A 17795-nucleotide genomic window follows, 5' to 3' on the forward strand; every position below is an offset into this window, starting at 1 on the left:
TTGTTATGGCTGTGCTTTGGAATTAAAACAACCCTTTGCAAAACTATACTGTATATGTATTATTTGAAGCCTTTTTTAATACACTTTTAGTGACCGCAAGTGGATGTTAATGCTTTGGCTTGTTGGCTCAATCCTGTTAACATTAAACAAAGTTTTGATATGATTAATTAGTGCAAACTTAAGATCAATTAGGTAATTTCAAAATTTCCAAATGCTCTATAAATAATAAAACAATTCTCCCTCCAAGAATAAAGATCTTAAAAAAATAGCCAGAGAGGGGCCAGCCCAGTTTGCTAGTGGTTAAGTTCAGCACACTCCGCTTCAGTGGTCTGGGCCCTTTTCCCGGGCACAGACCTACACTACTGTCAGCCATGCTCTGGCAACGACTTGCATACAAAATCGAGGAAGATTGGCCGCAGATATTAGCTCAGAGCGAATCTTCCTCAAGCCAAAAGAGGAAAACTGGGGACAGATGTTAGCTCAGGGCAAATCTTCCTCAGAAAAAAAAAAAAAAATAGCCAGAGAATTCAATTTCTTTTCTTAACTAGAATGTGGGCTTGCACTAGGTACATTTTAATGGCTCTTAACTCTGAGGTTCTGATTATATGGAATTAAATGTGTTCATAATTTTTTAAAGTATTCATTAATAAACTTTTTACTCTTGATTTTTAAAATATTGAAATGTTGGGGCTGGCCCCACAGCCTAGAGGTTAAGTTTGGCACACTCCACTTTGGCAGCCTGGGTTCAGTTCCCTGGCATGGACCTACACCACTCACCAGTGGCCATGCTGTAGCAGTGACCCACATAAAAAAAGAGGAAGATTGGCAACAGATGTTAGCTCAGGATGAACATTCCTCAGCAAAAAAAAAAATAAATAAAAATTCAGTTTAAAGTAAATAAATAAATAAATAAAATAGAATATTGAAATGTATTAAATGTGGTATAAAACTAGCTATTCCATCAATGAAAGATTCCCAGATTCTTTTGAGTATCCCATTCCTCATTCTAAATATGTTCGTTCATTGAACAAAGATGTATTGAATGCTGACTGAATGCTAGACACTGTTCTAGGCACTGAGGATATAAGACTGCCATATCTGTCTTGTTTACCACTCATAATGTTAACATTTGTTAAATAAAAGATTATTCATGACAGTTTTAAAGAAAGTAAGGCATACTTTATTCAGGACTATTGCTATAGGTATAGAGACTACTGCAATGAGGTTTTGCAGTAGGGGAGAGAGATTGGACTCAACTCCAAATACAGCAAAGAAAAGTGGGGACTTACAGCCAAGGAGCAGGGTAGGAGGGTCCGTGGGTGGAAAATTACTAAGCTGGTAGGGTAATTCTTTGCTAAACTGATTTAACAGGATCCTTGCTAACGGCAGGCCAAGGTGATGGTGAAAATGAGGATACTGAGGGTGATTATTCTGGCTAAACTGACTTAGTAGGATACTTGCTAAAACTCGGCTCTTGAGGACATGCCCAAGACTGGGGCCTAGTTAAGCTCAGAGGAGCCTGACAAGAGTCAGGACAAGGAGAGAGTCTTTGTCTCATTCTAGGGAAAGAGCCAGACAATAAACGATCAAACAAATATATAATATAATGTAATGTTAGTAACAAGTGCTATAAAGAAAAATAAGCAAAGTAAATGGATACAGAGATGAAAGTGGGGGAGGGGGAGGGTTGAATAGGCGTTTTATATGGGTTGTCAGAGAAAGTCTCTCTGAGAATGTAGCATTTGAGCAGAGACCTGACGATTATGTGAAGGAAGGACCATTGAAATATCTGGGATTGGGGCCGGCCCAGTGGCGCAGCGGTTAAGTGCGTGTGCTCCACTTCTGCGGCCCAGGGTTTGCAGGTTCAGTTCCTGGGCACGCACTTATGCACCGCTTGTCAAGCCATGCTGTGGTGGCGTCCCATATAAAGTAGAGGAAGATGGGCACGGATGTTAGCCCAGGGCCAGTCTTCCTCAGCAAAAAGAGGAGGGTTGGCATTGGATGTTGGCTCAGGGCTGGTCTTCCTCACCAATAAATAAATAAATAAATAAATAAATGTTTATTGAATTGACCTGTAATTCAAAAAGAATGAAATGCATTTGGTCAAAATAGTATGTCTAATTGTGAAGTTTTCAAAAACATTTCACTTCCAATTAATAAAAGATGTTCATAATTCTCAGTAGCATAATTCTGTGATTAAACACATACACTTACACACAAAAAAAAAAAAAAGAAAGAAAAAGAAATATCTGGGATGACAGCATTCCAGATAGAAGGAAGAGTAAGTGCAAAGGCCTTAAGACAGTGCAAATAGCATATTAGAGGAGTAGCAGGAGAGTCACTCTGTCCAGAGTGGTGACGACAAGAATGAGCATGGGTTTGCAATTAGAATTCCTAGAGCCAGATCATATTGGGTAGGCTATGTTAAAAACTTTGAATTTTTTTAAAAGTGTGATCACATATTTTTGGAGGATTTTTGAACAGGAGAGTGACGTGATGTGAATTATAAACTCAAAGGATATCTCTAGATGGCTGGGTGGCAAAGAATCTAAGGAGATGAGAGTGGAAGCAAAGAAACTAATTAAGAGCCCATCACAATAGACCAGGTGAGAGTTGATAGTAGCATACACGAGGGTGGTGGCAGTGAAGATGGTGAGAGGCATTCAGTTTTGGTATCTCTTTTTTTTTTTTTTTTTGTGAGGAAGATCAGCCCTGAGCTAACATCTGATGCCAATCCTCCTCTTTTTTCTGAGGAAGACTGGCTCTGAGCTAACATCCATGCCCATCTTCCTCTACTTTATATGGGACATTGCCACAGCAAGGCTTGACAAGCAGTGCGTTGGTGAGCGCCCAGGATCCAAACCGGCAAACCCGGGCCGCCGCAGCAGAGCATGCGCACTCAACCGCTTGCGCCACCGGGCCGACCCCTTGGTATCTCTTTTGATGTTAGCACCAAGAGGATTTGCCAGTGGTTGGATGAGAGGTGTGAGAAGAATCACAAAGGAGAAATCAAAGACTTAGATTTTTTGGCCCGTACAACTAGATGAGCAAGGCAGCCATAGACTGCAATTCAAAAGGCTTCGTGAGAAATAAATTGGAAGGAAGGGGAGGATAAGGGATGAAATTCTGTTTTGACCATGGTAAGTTTGAGATGTTTAATAGAAATTCAAAAGGACGTGTCAAGTAGGTAGTTGACCACAAGAGTGTGAACTTCAGAGGAGAGCTCTCTATTGAAAACATAGGTTTCAAAATTATCAGCATATATGCATACCATAGGACTGGAGATCCTTTAGGAAGTGAAAATAAACAGCGAAAGGAAGAGACTCTCAGACTGAGATATCCCAGATTTAGAGATCTGTAAAGGAAGAGGATTTAGCAAAAGATACTGAAAAGGAATATCTACTAAGGTAGGAGGAAATTTAAGAAAGTATTATCTATTTCAAGACACTATTATCCACCATGTCTAATGCTACCAAGAGGTCAAGTGAGATGAGGATAAAGAGTTAACTATTGGATTTGACAGCCTTGACAAATGACTTTGTAGTGGAATGATGGAGATAGAATTTGGAGTGGAGTGTGTTTATGAGAAAATTGAAGTGAAGAAATAGAGGTGATTCTATACGATTCTTTTCAGATTTGCTATGAAAGGGAGCAGAGAGATTTTTTAGTTTTGCTGTGAAGCAGGCAGTAGCAAATGGGAGATGTGGAGACAAGGGTGCAATTTTTAGGATGAGGAAATATACAACATGCTTGTAAATTGATGGAGATGATCAGCAGAAAAGGAGAAAATGATAGTGTAGGATAGAATGAATAACTGTAGAACATTTAGAAGTGAATCTTGATTGGCAGTCCTTCAGGACCTCCCATAGCTGCTTTCAAGGGACTTATAGTCTGATGGAAAACATATACACTTAAGTTAATAAACTTCAAATATATTAATAAGTGATATGCAGTAAGTGATATGACAAAGTGTGGATAAGATTGACTGAAGAGTGTGGACCAGTAAGTTAGGAGGCTCTTTTATTTGACCAGGGGAAAAATGATGAGGACTGGAATCCCTGGCAGTTCTAGTAGGGAAGGAGGGGAGAGGATGGATTTGAGAGATATTTAGGAGAAAGAATGACTAGGATTTAGTGACCGCTTGTTTATGAATTAGGAGAGAAATGGAGCAATTTTGGATGACTTCCAGATTTCTAGCATGGTTTTGTGGATGGATAAATCCTCCTAAAACAGTTCTTAACCTGTCACCTCCTTCCTTAAAAATGTTCAAAGATTTTACATTGCCTAAAGATTAATGTTTAAAACTCTATAGTCTGGAATTCATGGACCCCTAAAATCTACACTTTGGCATGCCCTTTATCTTCTGAGGTACTTCCCTGGAACTCAAGGACTTAGTGGAATCCAGTTTGAAAAGTACTGATCTACAGAATAAAGTTAAAGTCTTTAAGTCTGCATTCAAGGCCCTCTATAATCTGGTCATCTCATCTTCCTTACTCAAAGCTCTAGTCCTATCAAATTTCTTTCTGTTCTGTGCACACACCAAGCTGTGGTGGGCCAATGCACCTGTCCTCCCATTGTTCTCATTGTCTAGAACTCCTTTAGTCCTTGGTACCCCCAATCACAGTCTGCCTAACAAATACCTCCACATGTTTCAAAATTCACCTTCTGTATGCAGCCTTTCCTCAACCTCTCAGATACATTTGACTAGCCTGTCTTTAACAACATTATGTACATTATACTTAATAAATCCATCATTCTATTTATCTACTTATGTGTCTGGTGACCATTAATCCCTTGAGGGCAAGCACTGTGAACATAGTAAGCACTTAATACATGTTAGTTGAATGAATGAATAACAACTGAATGAAATCTCAGCTCAGGCATAACTTTATCATAATTTTCCTATCCCCTCGCAGGCAGCACTAAAGGCTTCTTGGTCCCGTATCACTTCTGTTCTAGCACCATACCGTGCTGTAACATTGCATTTGTTCTGTGACATTGTTTTTTCTCGCTTTTTTGTTGTATAGGTCCCCTGCCTGAAATATTCAAGGGCATGGGTTTTATCCTATTAATCTTTGTATCCCAAGCACCTAGGGTCTCAATAAATGTTTTAAGAGTGTATTGTTTAATAATTCAAGAGCTATCTTACCTTTTAAAGTCTTACGTCATGTAATCATGCCCATCTTTTCACAGAGAATTCTCTAATCACTCTTGGCTAGAATTAATCTTTTGCTCTGGCATTCTATTAAGCTGTAGCTATATCTCTTTTGTCTAATTATCAGTTTCTAGGACAGTTATTGATATAGAATGACTACAAAGCCTAGGAACAAGAAAACTTTTATTCTTCATCATATTCCTAGACGGTTGTGATTCTCAACTCCTCTTTTCTGTGTACTGCTGTACTTGAGTATTGCACACCCTGCCAATTCCTAGAGCACCTGGCATAGTCCTACCCTTTCCCATTGGAGAGAGCTATGAAAGCAGCACTCTTGAATCTATGATTTATTTCGTTAAAATAAACCATTATTAAGCTACTGCATTTACACTATCATTAGTAACTATTTATGACATCTTCTTGCTTCGCTGAGCCTTATACATTGTTGGTATTCTTTAAATATTTGAAGAATGAATAAAGGAAGGAAGGAGCACTATTTCCACTACCAAGTTCAAAGGGAATTCAGATTTTGTCTTTTGTACAAAATTAGTCCACTCATTTAATCTATTACTGTTCAAAGCCAGAAATAATTTTTTTGTATGGGCTCGAGGAAGACAATATTGTCCTTCATAAACTAAATTCGAAATAAAATAATAGTTTTACTTTAAAAAATTATGCTTCTTTCCCCAGGCCATGGTAGCTTTGGAAACAAATAGAAATGTTACAGGAACTGAGTTTTCCCTGAGGTTTTATTAAGTTCTGACCTCTCTGTTCTCTGTGGAACCCAAGTGACCCATACTCATTCCGTTTCCCAGTGTTCCTCAGCATTCCTTGTCCATCTGGCGCCCTCTGCTGCCATCATGATCCTCAAAATTGAGGAGGAGAAATTTTTGTTTCTTTTCTTCTCCCAGCGACTACAACTCTTTAACAATTGAAAGGTGATTTTGTTCTTTTAGTTTACAGCCTGTTAAAACACAGGACTTGAAACAAGTTTCTCAGGAAAAGGACTGAGCAACACGTGAAGGACCTCATCCGCATTAGCAGTTATCCCTGCAAACCATGACTGAGTAGCCCAAGTTTTAGTGTACCTGTCTTTCTGCTTCCTTCTATCACTTGGGTAATTCTGACCTTCTCAGGGAACGTCTTCTGCTTTCCCAGAGATTGGAGGCAGCTTTAATTTCCCCCACTTTGTTTTTCCTCTTTGTGCCATGATCCTAGTGCCCCAGAAAGCTTTTCCTATTACTAGGAAAAAGGGAGGAGGGAAAACAAAGCATGTTGGGAGGAGGTCCTCAACAAATTTGACACTTTGGTCCCCTTGCCAGAATTCAGAAAGCGAGCATGTGGTTGGCATCCCCACTGTGATCCTGCTCTGATACTCTTCCATTAGTGATCCACCTGAATATCTCACATAGAGTACATAATAAAATGTGTAGAATTTCAGGCACCTTCGGCTACAGACAAAGATTAGGGAAATGCTAAAAATTATAATGAGCAATGAGAAACTTATCACAGCATCTCTTGTGAGTTTTTCCAGGAAGAAAACTTAAGGTCAACACTATCTTCAACTATATTCTCAGAAATGGGACTTTAAATTTTTCCTCATGAGGAATAAAAAGAAATCACCTTAAGTATCTCCCTCTATTTTTTAAAATGTGTATTTCAAGCCTTTTATAATCTTTTTCAAATGTTATTTGGGGAACAATGAAGAAAAAAATTTGGAGGCATTTTTTTTTTAACTGATTCTAATTCACTTTTATAAAACTTACAACTACTTTTAATATGGCTTTTTTCAGTTAACTATTATTTGGCTTACTGTAAAGTTGAATCATTAGAGGAATTCTTTTGGTAAGTTAAATGCTAATTTTTTAAAATGTAATTCAAGCTTCAAGAATTTTTTAGTGCCTCCCATGCTAGATACAAAAGAAGTATCTCATGATCAGAGCCCTGAAGGCTCTTACCTTCTCAAGGAGAAAACTTGGACCCAGGAAACAATTAAAAAACAAGTTACTTATTTTTCAACTCATGGATTAAAATGGCACCTCATTATATTTCTTTCACCAAACTCTGTTTACAGAGGAAAGAAGTTACTTGATTTTTGTTACCTATTTTCATTGCATATGACATAAATACCCTCAGAAACATAGACTTGTAAAAGAGTGTGATTATATATGCTTTCTGCCCTTTTCTTTACTTCCCTGTTCTAAAATCTAATGGTATCTTTATGATGCCCACAGGGCAAAAGCTAAATCATGTGGTGACTGCTTAATGAAAACAGCTTGAAAGGCAAGGGAGGGATTTTTTTTCTTTTTTTGAGGCAGAATTAATCAAACCTGTCTTTAATAAATCCCATGTTTCTAAGTCCCAACATTGACTATGTTTCTTGAATCCAAAACTCAGCTTCAACCCTGAATTATTGCTGGAAGTGCTCTCTGCGTCAGTCATGTAGACACCTGTTGTTAATGCTCACCAGCTGTTCCTTACTTTGCCTCTTAATTTGCAGGGTAAGGCTGTTCCACATTTTTGATATTTACTCCTGTTTTCCATTCCTGATCCATCCAAAGTCTGAATGTCTTAACAACACCTTGCTCATCTTCACCAGTCCAAAATTCATTCTACAAAATTTGGACACGCCCTAGCAAACTCCAGGCTTTCACCTGAAAAAGGTTGCCATAGTATCAAATAAAGCAGGGCCATGCCACTCTAGCAAGTTTCTTGCCACACCAAGTAACCCCCATCCTTGTCACCAAGTAGAATTTATCAGCATTGAAAAGGGATTGCCCTTTCCTCTTCTTCACGAAAGAGGGTGCCATAAACACTTATTCTTGAGCTTGATTTAAAGAGTCAAGCCTACAAGAGATATCAGATGAGGAAATGTTTGGGTTAGTAGTAGAAGGAATGAATAGCTTTTATAAATTGGAGAAATGAATTCCTACTTTGGTTGAAAGCACATTCTACACCTTATTTCCTGCTTAGTAAATCGAGCATTTTCGTGGAAATAAGCCAAAGGTTTTATGAATAGCTCCTTACTTTTTCCCATCAGTCAGGAACATTTTTCAAATATAAATTAAAAAACAAATCCCTACACAAATTTGTGTGTCCTCACTCAATTGCTGTTGGGAGCTCTATATCATAGCTTTATGTGACGGGTCTTAACTGAGTTTGGATCTGAGAGAATCCTTAGAATACAGTCAATCATCAGATAAAAACAAATATTGTATTGCAAATGCTTCTCAGCATTAAGCAAAGAATTTTGAGGTTTCAAATGTTAACTGTTTTTTTTTATTTTTTATTTTATTTTATTTATTTATTTATTTTTGTGAGGAAGATGAGTCCTGAGCTAACATCTACTGCCAATCCTCCTCCTTTTTTTTTCCCCCAAAGCCCCAGTAGATGGTTGTATGTCATAGTTTCACATCCTTCTAGTTGCTGTATGTGGAACGCGGCCTCAGCGTGGCCGGAGAAGCGGTGTGACAGTGCTCGCCAGGGATCCGAACCCGAGCCGCCAGCAGCGGAGCGCGCGCACTCAACCGCTAAGCCACGGGGCCGGCCCCTAATGTTAACTGTTCTTAATCACTTTACTATTTCTGCCATGATGTGTCTAAGTTCCTAAATTAAAATCTTCTGAATATTCAAATGTGGTATTTCATGAGGCTAGCTGGCTTCGCTGTGTGATTTTGGATAATTCATTTAGTCTCTAAACTGTTATCACATTTTAACCCATAAGAAAAAAAAAAGCCAAGTTCACTTGAACTAAGAAATCATACCCATTTGAGTCCTCAAAAGCTTTGTCATGGTGGCCGTTCTGGTGGTGTAGTGGTTAAGTTTGCATGATCTCTTTGGCGGCCCGGGGTTCACAGGTTTGGATCCTGGGTGCAGACCTAGGCAGCGCTCCTCAAACCATGCTGTGGCAGGCATCCCACATATAAAATAGGGGAAGATGGGCACAGATGTTAGCTCAGGGCCAATCTTCCTCAGCAAAAGGAAGAGGATTAGCAACAGATGTTAGCTGAGGTCTAATCTTCCTCACACACACACAAAAGCTTTGTCATGAACAATTAAGTTTCCTGTAGTAAGATGATATGCATATGTAAAAGCCATGAGCAAATTCTGTTTCCTTTTGCATAGCTACGTTAAAATAATTTTTTTCTACTCTTGTCACGTACTTGTCTATCTAAAACCAGCTACAGAACTGGAAAGTCATGGTTTGGGGAAGCGGAAGGAATTGTAGAGATGATGTTTCTATATTATTGCTGGATGATTTGCAAAGATGCAATTTTGTGTGAACTTCATTTTAAATACTTCATAACTTCAGTGTGAAGTTTAGATCATGAAAAATACACAATTGATCTAAGTGAGTTGAACGTAGTTTTATAGAAATTGAAAGGTTCATTATATGTGTTGAATGGTAATAGAAACCAGTTTGCATTCTACTATTTCCATTTTCATCTTTTTGAATTGTCATCAGCTTTCTCATTCCTTTATATTGTTGTCTGCTATTTACCGTGAAGGCACTGCACTCTACAATCTATCTGAAATCATTTTAACTGTGCCAGTATGGGAATAGTCCTCCTGACGGGCTCATGACTATGTGATGTGAATCTCTGAAGGTTTTCCCACTAAGCAAATCACAATGAAATAAATGTGGAAAGAATCCAGTTCAAGAACTGATTTTCATCAGTAGTATAGTCAATGAATGGTGAATACCCTAAAGGTATTCCCTAAATGTATAAAAACTGCACAGATCACTTTTTCTCTCTCTCTCACACACACACAGGCATGCACGTGTGCGTTCACAAAACTTATCTGCAGGAAAATACTTGAGGTATATCAAATGAAACGTGTTCAACTTATTTAAAATAAAATAACCTCACTGAGAAAAGGAGAAGTGAAAAGTTTCAGGTAGAAAAAGAAAATGGGAGGAGAAAAGCAAATATGTTAGTTCTATGTTATAAATTACAAATAATTTCAGCACTGAAAAGGAACCAATGGGCCAGCCAGTGGCTTAGCGGTTAAGTGCGCGCGCTCTGCTACTGGCAGCCCAGGTTCAGATCCCGGGCACGCACCAACGCACTGCTTCTCCGGCCGTGCTGAGGCCGCATCCCACATACAGCAACTAGAAGGATGTGCAGCTATGACATACGACTATCTACTGGGGCTTTGGGGAAAAAAAAGGAGGAGGATTGGCAATAGATGTTAGCTCAGAGCCAGTCTTTCTCAGCAAAAAGAGGAGGATTAGCACAGATGTTAGCTCAGGGCTGGTCTTCCTCACAAAAAAAAAAAAAGAAGAAAGAAAAGGAACCAATAAAAAAAACATATTGTGGAATATGTATCATGAATTCATTTAGTCACTCAACAAACGTTCACTGAGTGCTCCCTGTATGCCAGGGATTTTACTAGGCCTCAGGTATCAAAGATAATAGATAATGCTTCTGTCTTCAGAAATGAACAGATAGCATAGTAATAAGTAAAATGAAAGAGGCAAACATAGGTACTAAGGAAGCCCCAAAGAGGAACGAATATATTTTGTTTTGTACTTTCTTAGATTTAATTAATGTATCATATTTCTTTCTCTGAACTTCCACTCTGGCTCCCAAACAATCATGTCCTTTGTAAGTAGTTGTCCAAAGAAATATTAAAATTTTACTTAAATTTGGGATATTTTAGTATTTAACTCTTTTTGTAACTGAGGGATGTGACTTAGCTTTTTAATCTGTGGTCATGGTAGATAGTATTATTTTTCACCTAATATTTACTCTCCTATCCCCTCACTCCCAGTGGAGAAATAACTTCCCCGCTGCGTTGACAAGAGGCTTGGCCATGTTACTCGCTTTGGCCAATGGAATGTGAGCAGATGTGACATATACCCCATCCTTGCAGAGGTGTTAAATATGCTTGTGTGGTTTGGCTTGGCCTCTTGAGCTTCTGACCTCTGCCAAAAGAAGAGCTTTCCTCAGATAGTCCCATCCTGGAAAAACACATAGAGCCCAGCAAAGCTGTAGGCAACTCACAAGCCTGTGAGCATGAAGTAAATCTTTATTAGTACAAGCCACTTACATTTCGGGGTTGTTCGCACTGCAGCAAAAAATGATTAATACAAGAGTCAACCTTATAAGCACACTTGTGTGAAAAACCATAAGCAACATAAACAAAAGCCAGGATATTTGAAGTAACTTGCAAAACAAAAAAGAAACTCATGTTATACACAGATTGTGGAATATGCTCCATTTGTATCACCCTTAATACAATGTCTACCTTTTAGTACAAAAGTGTATGTATGGGATGCAAATATGTAGGAGCTAGGCACTAACCTCCAGGTATGTCTATGTGTCTGTATGGTTGTATTAACAATTAATAGTTATGTACCTGTCATGATTCCCCTTATAAAATTTAAAAGGACAGTGATTCATTTTTATAATAAAATCTATTGCCGTTACTTTAATTCAGTGCAGAAAATTACATAAGGAAAAAGAGTTTTATCCTATTAAAATAGAACTTCAGGCTTATTAAATGCTTCAGACAGTTTTCACTATCCACCAATGACCACAGGAAACAAAATAAAAGAGAGAAACCATGTTGTACAACTACAATGTTATATAACTACACACTCAGATATGTGTGGTAATAAAAATAACAGTAATAATACCAAACATTAGCCATTTCCTCATTTGTAGCAAAGTTCTGGTTCTAACACTAGGGAGATTTCGTGTTCAATATTGGGCATTAGTAGTGGATCACTAAATTTTAAGATCATCTGTGACTAACACTCACCTTGTTTATATTTCTGCTATTCTCACTACACAGTATTGACAAATTATAGTCATTTGGCTATCTCAAAGCAACCTTCCTGTTCCAAAATTAATTACAATGTTGAGGATTTGTCTGTGTGAGTGAAGAGAATGTAACCGTATCAAACATTATGATATTATGCCATTTCCAGTATGAGTACTTTTGTATACTCTAAAATCATGCAAGAAAGCATATTTTTATAAATTGAGAAATGTTTTATAAGCACCAGTGGGATATAAACTTCCTTCACAAAGACACATATTGGCTCATTCCTGAATAATCTGGTATTTTTCATCTAAAGGAAAATCATTTTTACAGCTGATTTTTGCAGCAGTTTTTCATTGTACCCTGCATATGTATTAATGTGTTTTTGTCATGTCAACGTCTTATTATAAACAAATCCTTTTTATGTTAAACTTGCGGTATTTCTCCCATGCTTATATTAAGGGGAAGGGGGGCGTAGTTTGAATCAAAAGAAGAATCTGTAATAGTCCCCCCAGGAGTCCCTGTAGTCCTTTGCCAGCTTGAGGCTCATTTTTTGTGGGAGGTTTCGGGGAGAGATACAATCATCTGAAACATAAAATTGTTTTCCCAAAGTTACTTGAATCAGAAAGAAAAAATATGTTTGGGACACACTACACAGATTTATTTGAATTCTTTTGCCTATTCCAAGTGAACCCACAGCCAGACAAATGAAGCTCATGGTTACACAGCTGGAGACTTACTACTTCCTCATTTTATAAAAATAAAACCACAGGCGATTGTGTACCAGTTGGTCTGAATTTGTACATGTAGCAAATAGGTAATGAATTCCTTCCTCCACTTTCTCTAGGTACTGAATAGAAGCATTTATCATGAATCTGTCATATCCTGAATGAGGGGGACTGGATATTAAGGCTGAAAATAACTTTTTGAGAAGTCATTTTGCCCATTCATTCCTTGATTTGTTCCTTTGTCCTTTTCTTCATTTATTTATTCATTCACTTATCCATAAATATTTATTAAGCTCTTCCTGTGAAGTAGGCACTGAGCTAAGTTTTGGGAATACAGCAGTAGGGAAATAAACACAGCAGGAGCTCAAAAGACAATTCCAGATCCTTCTCAAATTCACTCACCCACTTGCTCATATTTGTTTCCAACATACAAAACAATGAAAAGAGTCAAACAAACATGGGTTTAATTTGCCCTTAACAGCTGGGTGATCTTGGGCAAGTTGTTTAAAATCTCAGAGCCTCGGCTTTCGTATCTGTTGTTTACCTCAAAGAATGACAGAGTGGATTACAAACATAACATATAAAACTGCTTGACGTTCTGTTTTCCCCACCCCCACATCAAGTCTCACGTGTTCCCCACATGTTAGGTCATAGGGACATAAAACGGATGGGTGCATTTCCTAGCACTAGGCTTAGATGTAGCTTAGAATATAGAGAAATATAAAATGTGGTCCCTGCCTTCTGCAAATTAAATATAGAATAATAATGAGTAATATTTAATATACACCAAGCATTGTTCTAAGAAACATGCAAGGATGAACTCACTTTTCTTTGCAATAATCTATGAGGGATAGAAATTATATGCATCCTGTTTTTTGGGTGAGGAAACTGAGGCACAGAAAGATTAGGTAACTTGGCCAAAGTCTCACAGCTAGTGAGTAGCAGGGTGGAATTCAAACCCAGGTGGCCTGTCTCTGGAATCTCTGTTCTTAACCATTACACCACACTGCCTCTCAAGAGGAGGCTATTAATACAAGAAAATGGATGATAACCATCTTATGAGTGGTCTAAGCAGTAACAGAATGAGGGGAGAGAAATCAGGGGCTTTTGATCCAGAGCTTAAAAAATTGATCACATTTTAGTAGAAAGAAATGGCAAAGGGAGATGCTATAGGCATTTCAGGAAGGTTTTATATGATCTTCTAGAAAATGGTTCTTCTGTATATCTAAACCAAATATATTATGGTGGAGTATAAACCATTCTATTTGGTGGAGATGGAAAATAGATATTTAGAAAAATAACTTAAAATTTTTATTGTTTCTGATTTATAAAAGTAATACATGCTAATCATAGAAAAACTGATAAAAATGGCAAAGTATAAAGAAAAGCACTTTAAAAATCAGTCTTAGTTTCTTCAACCCAAAAGATAATCACTTTAATATTTAGGATAATATTTGATATTTAGGAACTTTAATATTAAACAGAATTTAATATTCTGTTTTCTATGCATAGGGTATCAAATATATTTTTACATAAAAATAGGCAGTGTACCTATATGCAGTTTTCAGTCCTGCTCTTTTCACCTAATATTTTATCCTGAGCAACAAATGTTTTTTTTTACTGATGCCCCAGCAGACCCTACCTTCCCTCCATCTCCATCACACTTATCACCATTTACAAACTGCACGTTTTTAACTTCTTTATTTTGTTTCTTCTATCTCCTCTTTCTTCTCTCCCCCACTACACACATACACACACACACACACACAGACACACACACACACACACACACAAGAAAGTAATCTGCATGAGGGCAAGAATATATTTATTTCATTCTCTACTGTATCCCCAGTGTCCAGAAGAGCGCCTAGCACGTAGTGGGTGCTCTACTTGTTGAGTGAGTAATGTCGAAGTGGAAGGCGTAATAGCACTATCACAGGAGATAATTCCTTTATTTAAAAGTTGGCTAGATAATGTAACCATGAAAACACATATTCATGCACAATACGTGGTCAATCATTTTTCTCTCTTGTATTAGGTATCTATTTCTAGTTATTTGGTTTTACATACATAGGCAATGGAATGGACAATTCCTCACGAATAGTGGACTAGATGGTTGCAGCTTGCACATAATTCTGTTCTCATAAGGAATTCTCTTCAAAACTCTCTTTTTTCCAGGCTTTTCTCTTATATCATCTTCTTTGTCCTGTCTTTTTGTTGTGCCTCACGCATTCCCTATAATCCTGAATTCCTAACTTCACCATTTTCTAAAACTTAGGGTTTGTTTTCATTGATAGTATGCAATATGTCATGCACATATACTTTCTCTTTGAACTTGATTTCACTTTGACTGATGTTTTGTTGGTTTGTTCAGCTAGCCAGGTCTTGTAACATATACTTATGCCTTCAATTAAATTAATCAGTTCCCTACGTTACCCATATGTTAGGGGGTCAGGCGTGGACCCATACGAATTCCCATCTCTCTATCTAATTAAAACCTGGGTCATTGGATATATTGACATTCAATAGTCCTTTCTCTCATTTCTATCAGTAAAGATTGTTTTTTTTTCCTACTCTTTTACATATGTATGTAACAAGATACATATAACATTTATGTTTTTAACTCAACTGAATGCTATAAAAATTATTAAAATGAGATAATGTACATGAAAGTGCTTGATAAGCTTTCACGCACTGTACAAACATTACCCTGATGCAGTCACTATTAACTCAAGTCATCTCAGACTATACAGTACATCACGTAAACACAACATACTCTGTGTGAAAATGCTTCATATGCTAAAAGGCCATCTTCAAATCCCCATTCTAATTTCTAGGCTGAATAGCCTAGTTTGTTTAAAATTTCCCCCTACAAAATCTCTTTCTCAAACTCTTAATGATCTTTGTCTTTTGTGACTTTTCTCTGATCTATCATCTATCCTATTTTTGTTAGCATCAAGATCTTATGAGTGAACCTCACTTTATGAAATATGGCTATGTGAAAATAGAAGTTTTTATAAATTGTGTCATATTACAAATGCACTAAGCATGCTAAAGTTACTTAAAGACCATCTCTAGAGGGAAGGGAAAGTTAGAAAAGGACTTCGGGGGGCGGAGTCAAGATGGCGGCGTAGGCAGACTCTGAACTCACCTCCTCCTGTGGACACAGCCAATTTACAACTACTCGTGGAAAAATTACCCCTGAGACAGAACTGAAAACTGGATAAGAGGAACTCCTGCAACAGCGGACAATCCTAACTGGGGTAGAAGAGGCAGAGACTCCCTTCTGGAGAGGAAAAACGCCGCCTTCACAAGCCGCCAGCTTCACGGCCGCCGGGAGCAGCTCACAGGTACGCAGCCTCCCTGGAGGCGCGGGGCCCTGAGCCGGGGAGCGCCCCCTCTGTGGGCATTTTGTGGACCCAGCACAATTGAGACCAGCGGCATAATATCTGACTTTGCCTGCTACTAAAGCATTGGGGAGCACCCCCAGAAAACCCGGTTCACAAAGAAACTAAAACTGGCTCTTAAAGGGCCCACGCACAAACTCACCCGTTCCAGAAAGCATCCTAAAATCACCAGAAAGAAAGGTGCACAGTGCTTCGGTGACAAGAGACTCACCTAATAGGCCCTGAGTGCATCTCGGTGAGGGGTGAGACCTCTCCAGGGACTGGGACATTGGCGGCGGCCATTGTTGTGGCCTGGTGTGAGCCTGCTGACACAGACGCCATTGGAGTTCTCCCTGAGACCTGCTAGCCCAGCGTCTGCTCCACCCGCTAGAGCACCGATTTAATCCAGCTCAGCCAGGGCAGGCAGCCCACCCTAGAGACTAGCCCCACCCAACAACAAGCCCTCAGGCAACGTGTGGGCCTGCATAGATTGGTGACTGGATTCTCTGCAGCCTGGCAACTGAGCTGACTTGAGCGGGGCAGGGTGTGCACAAGGAGCCGGTGGAGAGTGTGGGGCGGTGGCAGAGTGTGTGGGGCTCCCGCCGTGGAGAGACTGGGTCCACTTGGGGAGGTCGGGGCACTCACACAGGGCAGGACTGTGTTGACTGTGTGTGTGGACCTGTGGGCGGCAGGGCTTCTCAGCCACAGAAGACTTGTGCTTCTCAAAGACCCACATAGGAGGTTTGCTCCACCTTCCAAAACCTGAAACAATTGGGTGCTCCTGTGCCTGAGGCCAGCCCCACCCAGCTGCAATCCTCAGAGAGCTGACAAGAGACCTAATAGGCTAGAGGCTTACAGCAATTGTAAGGCCCTGAGCCTAACAACCTGCCACGGTGGGGGCCTACTCACTTAAAAGAAATACTGCAACACAAATGTGGTATTAGAACTTGCAGCCAACTGTGCTGGGGCTCCCCACAGCTGATAAAGAGACTGAAGGGCCCACAACAACTACAAGCAGCTGAGCATTACAACAGCTGGCCAGGAGCATAACTCAGCCTCCCTGGGCGCCTACAGGGAAAGCAAACAGGCCACAGCAGAAGGATACACGTAGCCCACATAGGGGTCACCCCTGGAACATTGAGAACTGAGGGAAGCACACTGGAAGCCTCCTAAGCCATCACTTACATAAGGTCACCTATCCAAGAGCAGGAGACATAGCTGACCTACCTAATACGTAGACACAAGCACAGGGAAAGAGGCAAAATGAAGAGGCAAAAGAATACATTCCAAGTAAGGGAACAGGACAAAACCCCAGAAAAGGAACTTAGTGAAACAGAAATGAGCAACCTACCCGACAGAGAGTTCAAACTAAGAGTGTTAAGGATGCTCACTGATCTGGGGAGAAGAATAGATGGACTCAGTGAGAATGTCAACAAAGAAATGGAAGATATAAAAAGAACCAATCAGAAATGAAGAATACAATACTGGAAATGAAAAACTCATTAGAGGGACTCAAAAGCAGAGTAGAGGATACAGAAGAACGGATCTGTGAGCTGGAAGAAAGACTAGAAGAAATTACCCAAGGTGAACAGGTAAAAGAGAAAAGAATTAAAAAGAGTGAGGACAGTCTAAGGGACCTCTGGGACAACATCAAGCGCACTAACATCCGTGTTATAGGTGTCCCGGAAGGAGAAGAGCGAGACAAGGGGGCAGAGAATCTATTTCAAGAAATAATAGATGAAAACTTCCCTAACC

The 17795-nt window shown here is 39.2% G+C and overlaps 1 protein-coding gene across 1 annotated transcript in view; it reads right to left on the minus strand.

The window, feature by feature from the left end:
- The window catches only part of PRKAA2 (protein kinase AMP-activated catalytic subunit alpha 2), a 114786-nt gene extending 98304 nt beyond the window's left edge, over positions 1 to 16482 (minus strand). The window contains exon 1 of the mRNA XM_087445853.1: positions 16273 to 16482. Coding sequence (XP_087301979.1) covers positions 16273 to 16330 — 58 coding nt within the window. The 5' untranslated portion in view covers positions 16331 to 16482. The remainder of the gene's footprint in view (positions 1 to 16272) is intronic.
- Between the last annotated feature and the right edge of the window lie 1313 nt (positions 16483 to 17795).

The sequence above is a fragment of the Ceratotherium simum genome, chromosome 22, assembly GCF_057802395.1.
Source record: "Ceratotherium simum simum isolate JZ-2026a chromosome 22, ASM5780239v1, whole genome shotgun sequence".
Classification (NCBI taxonomy): domain Eukaryota; kingdom Metazoa; phylum Chordata; class Mammalia; order Perissodactyla; family Rhinocerotidae; genus Ceratotherium; species Ceratotherium simum.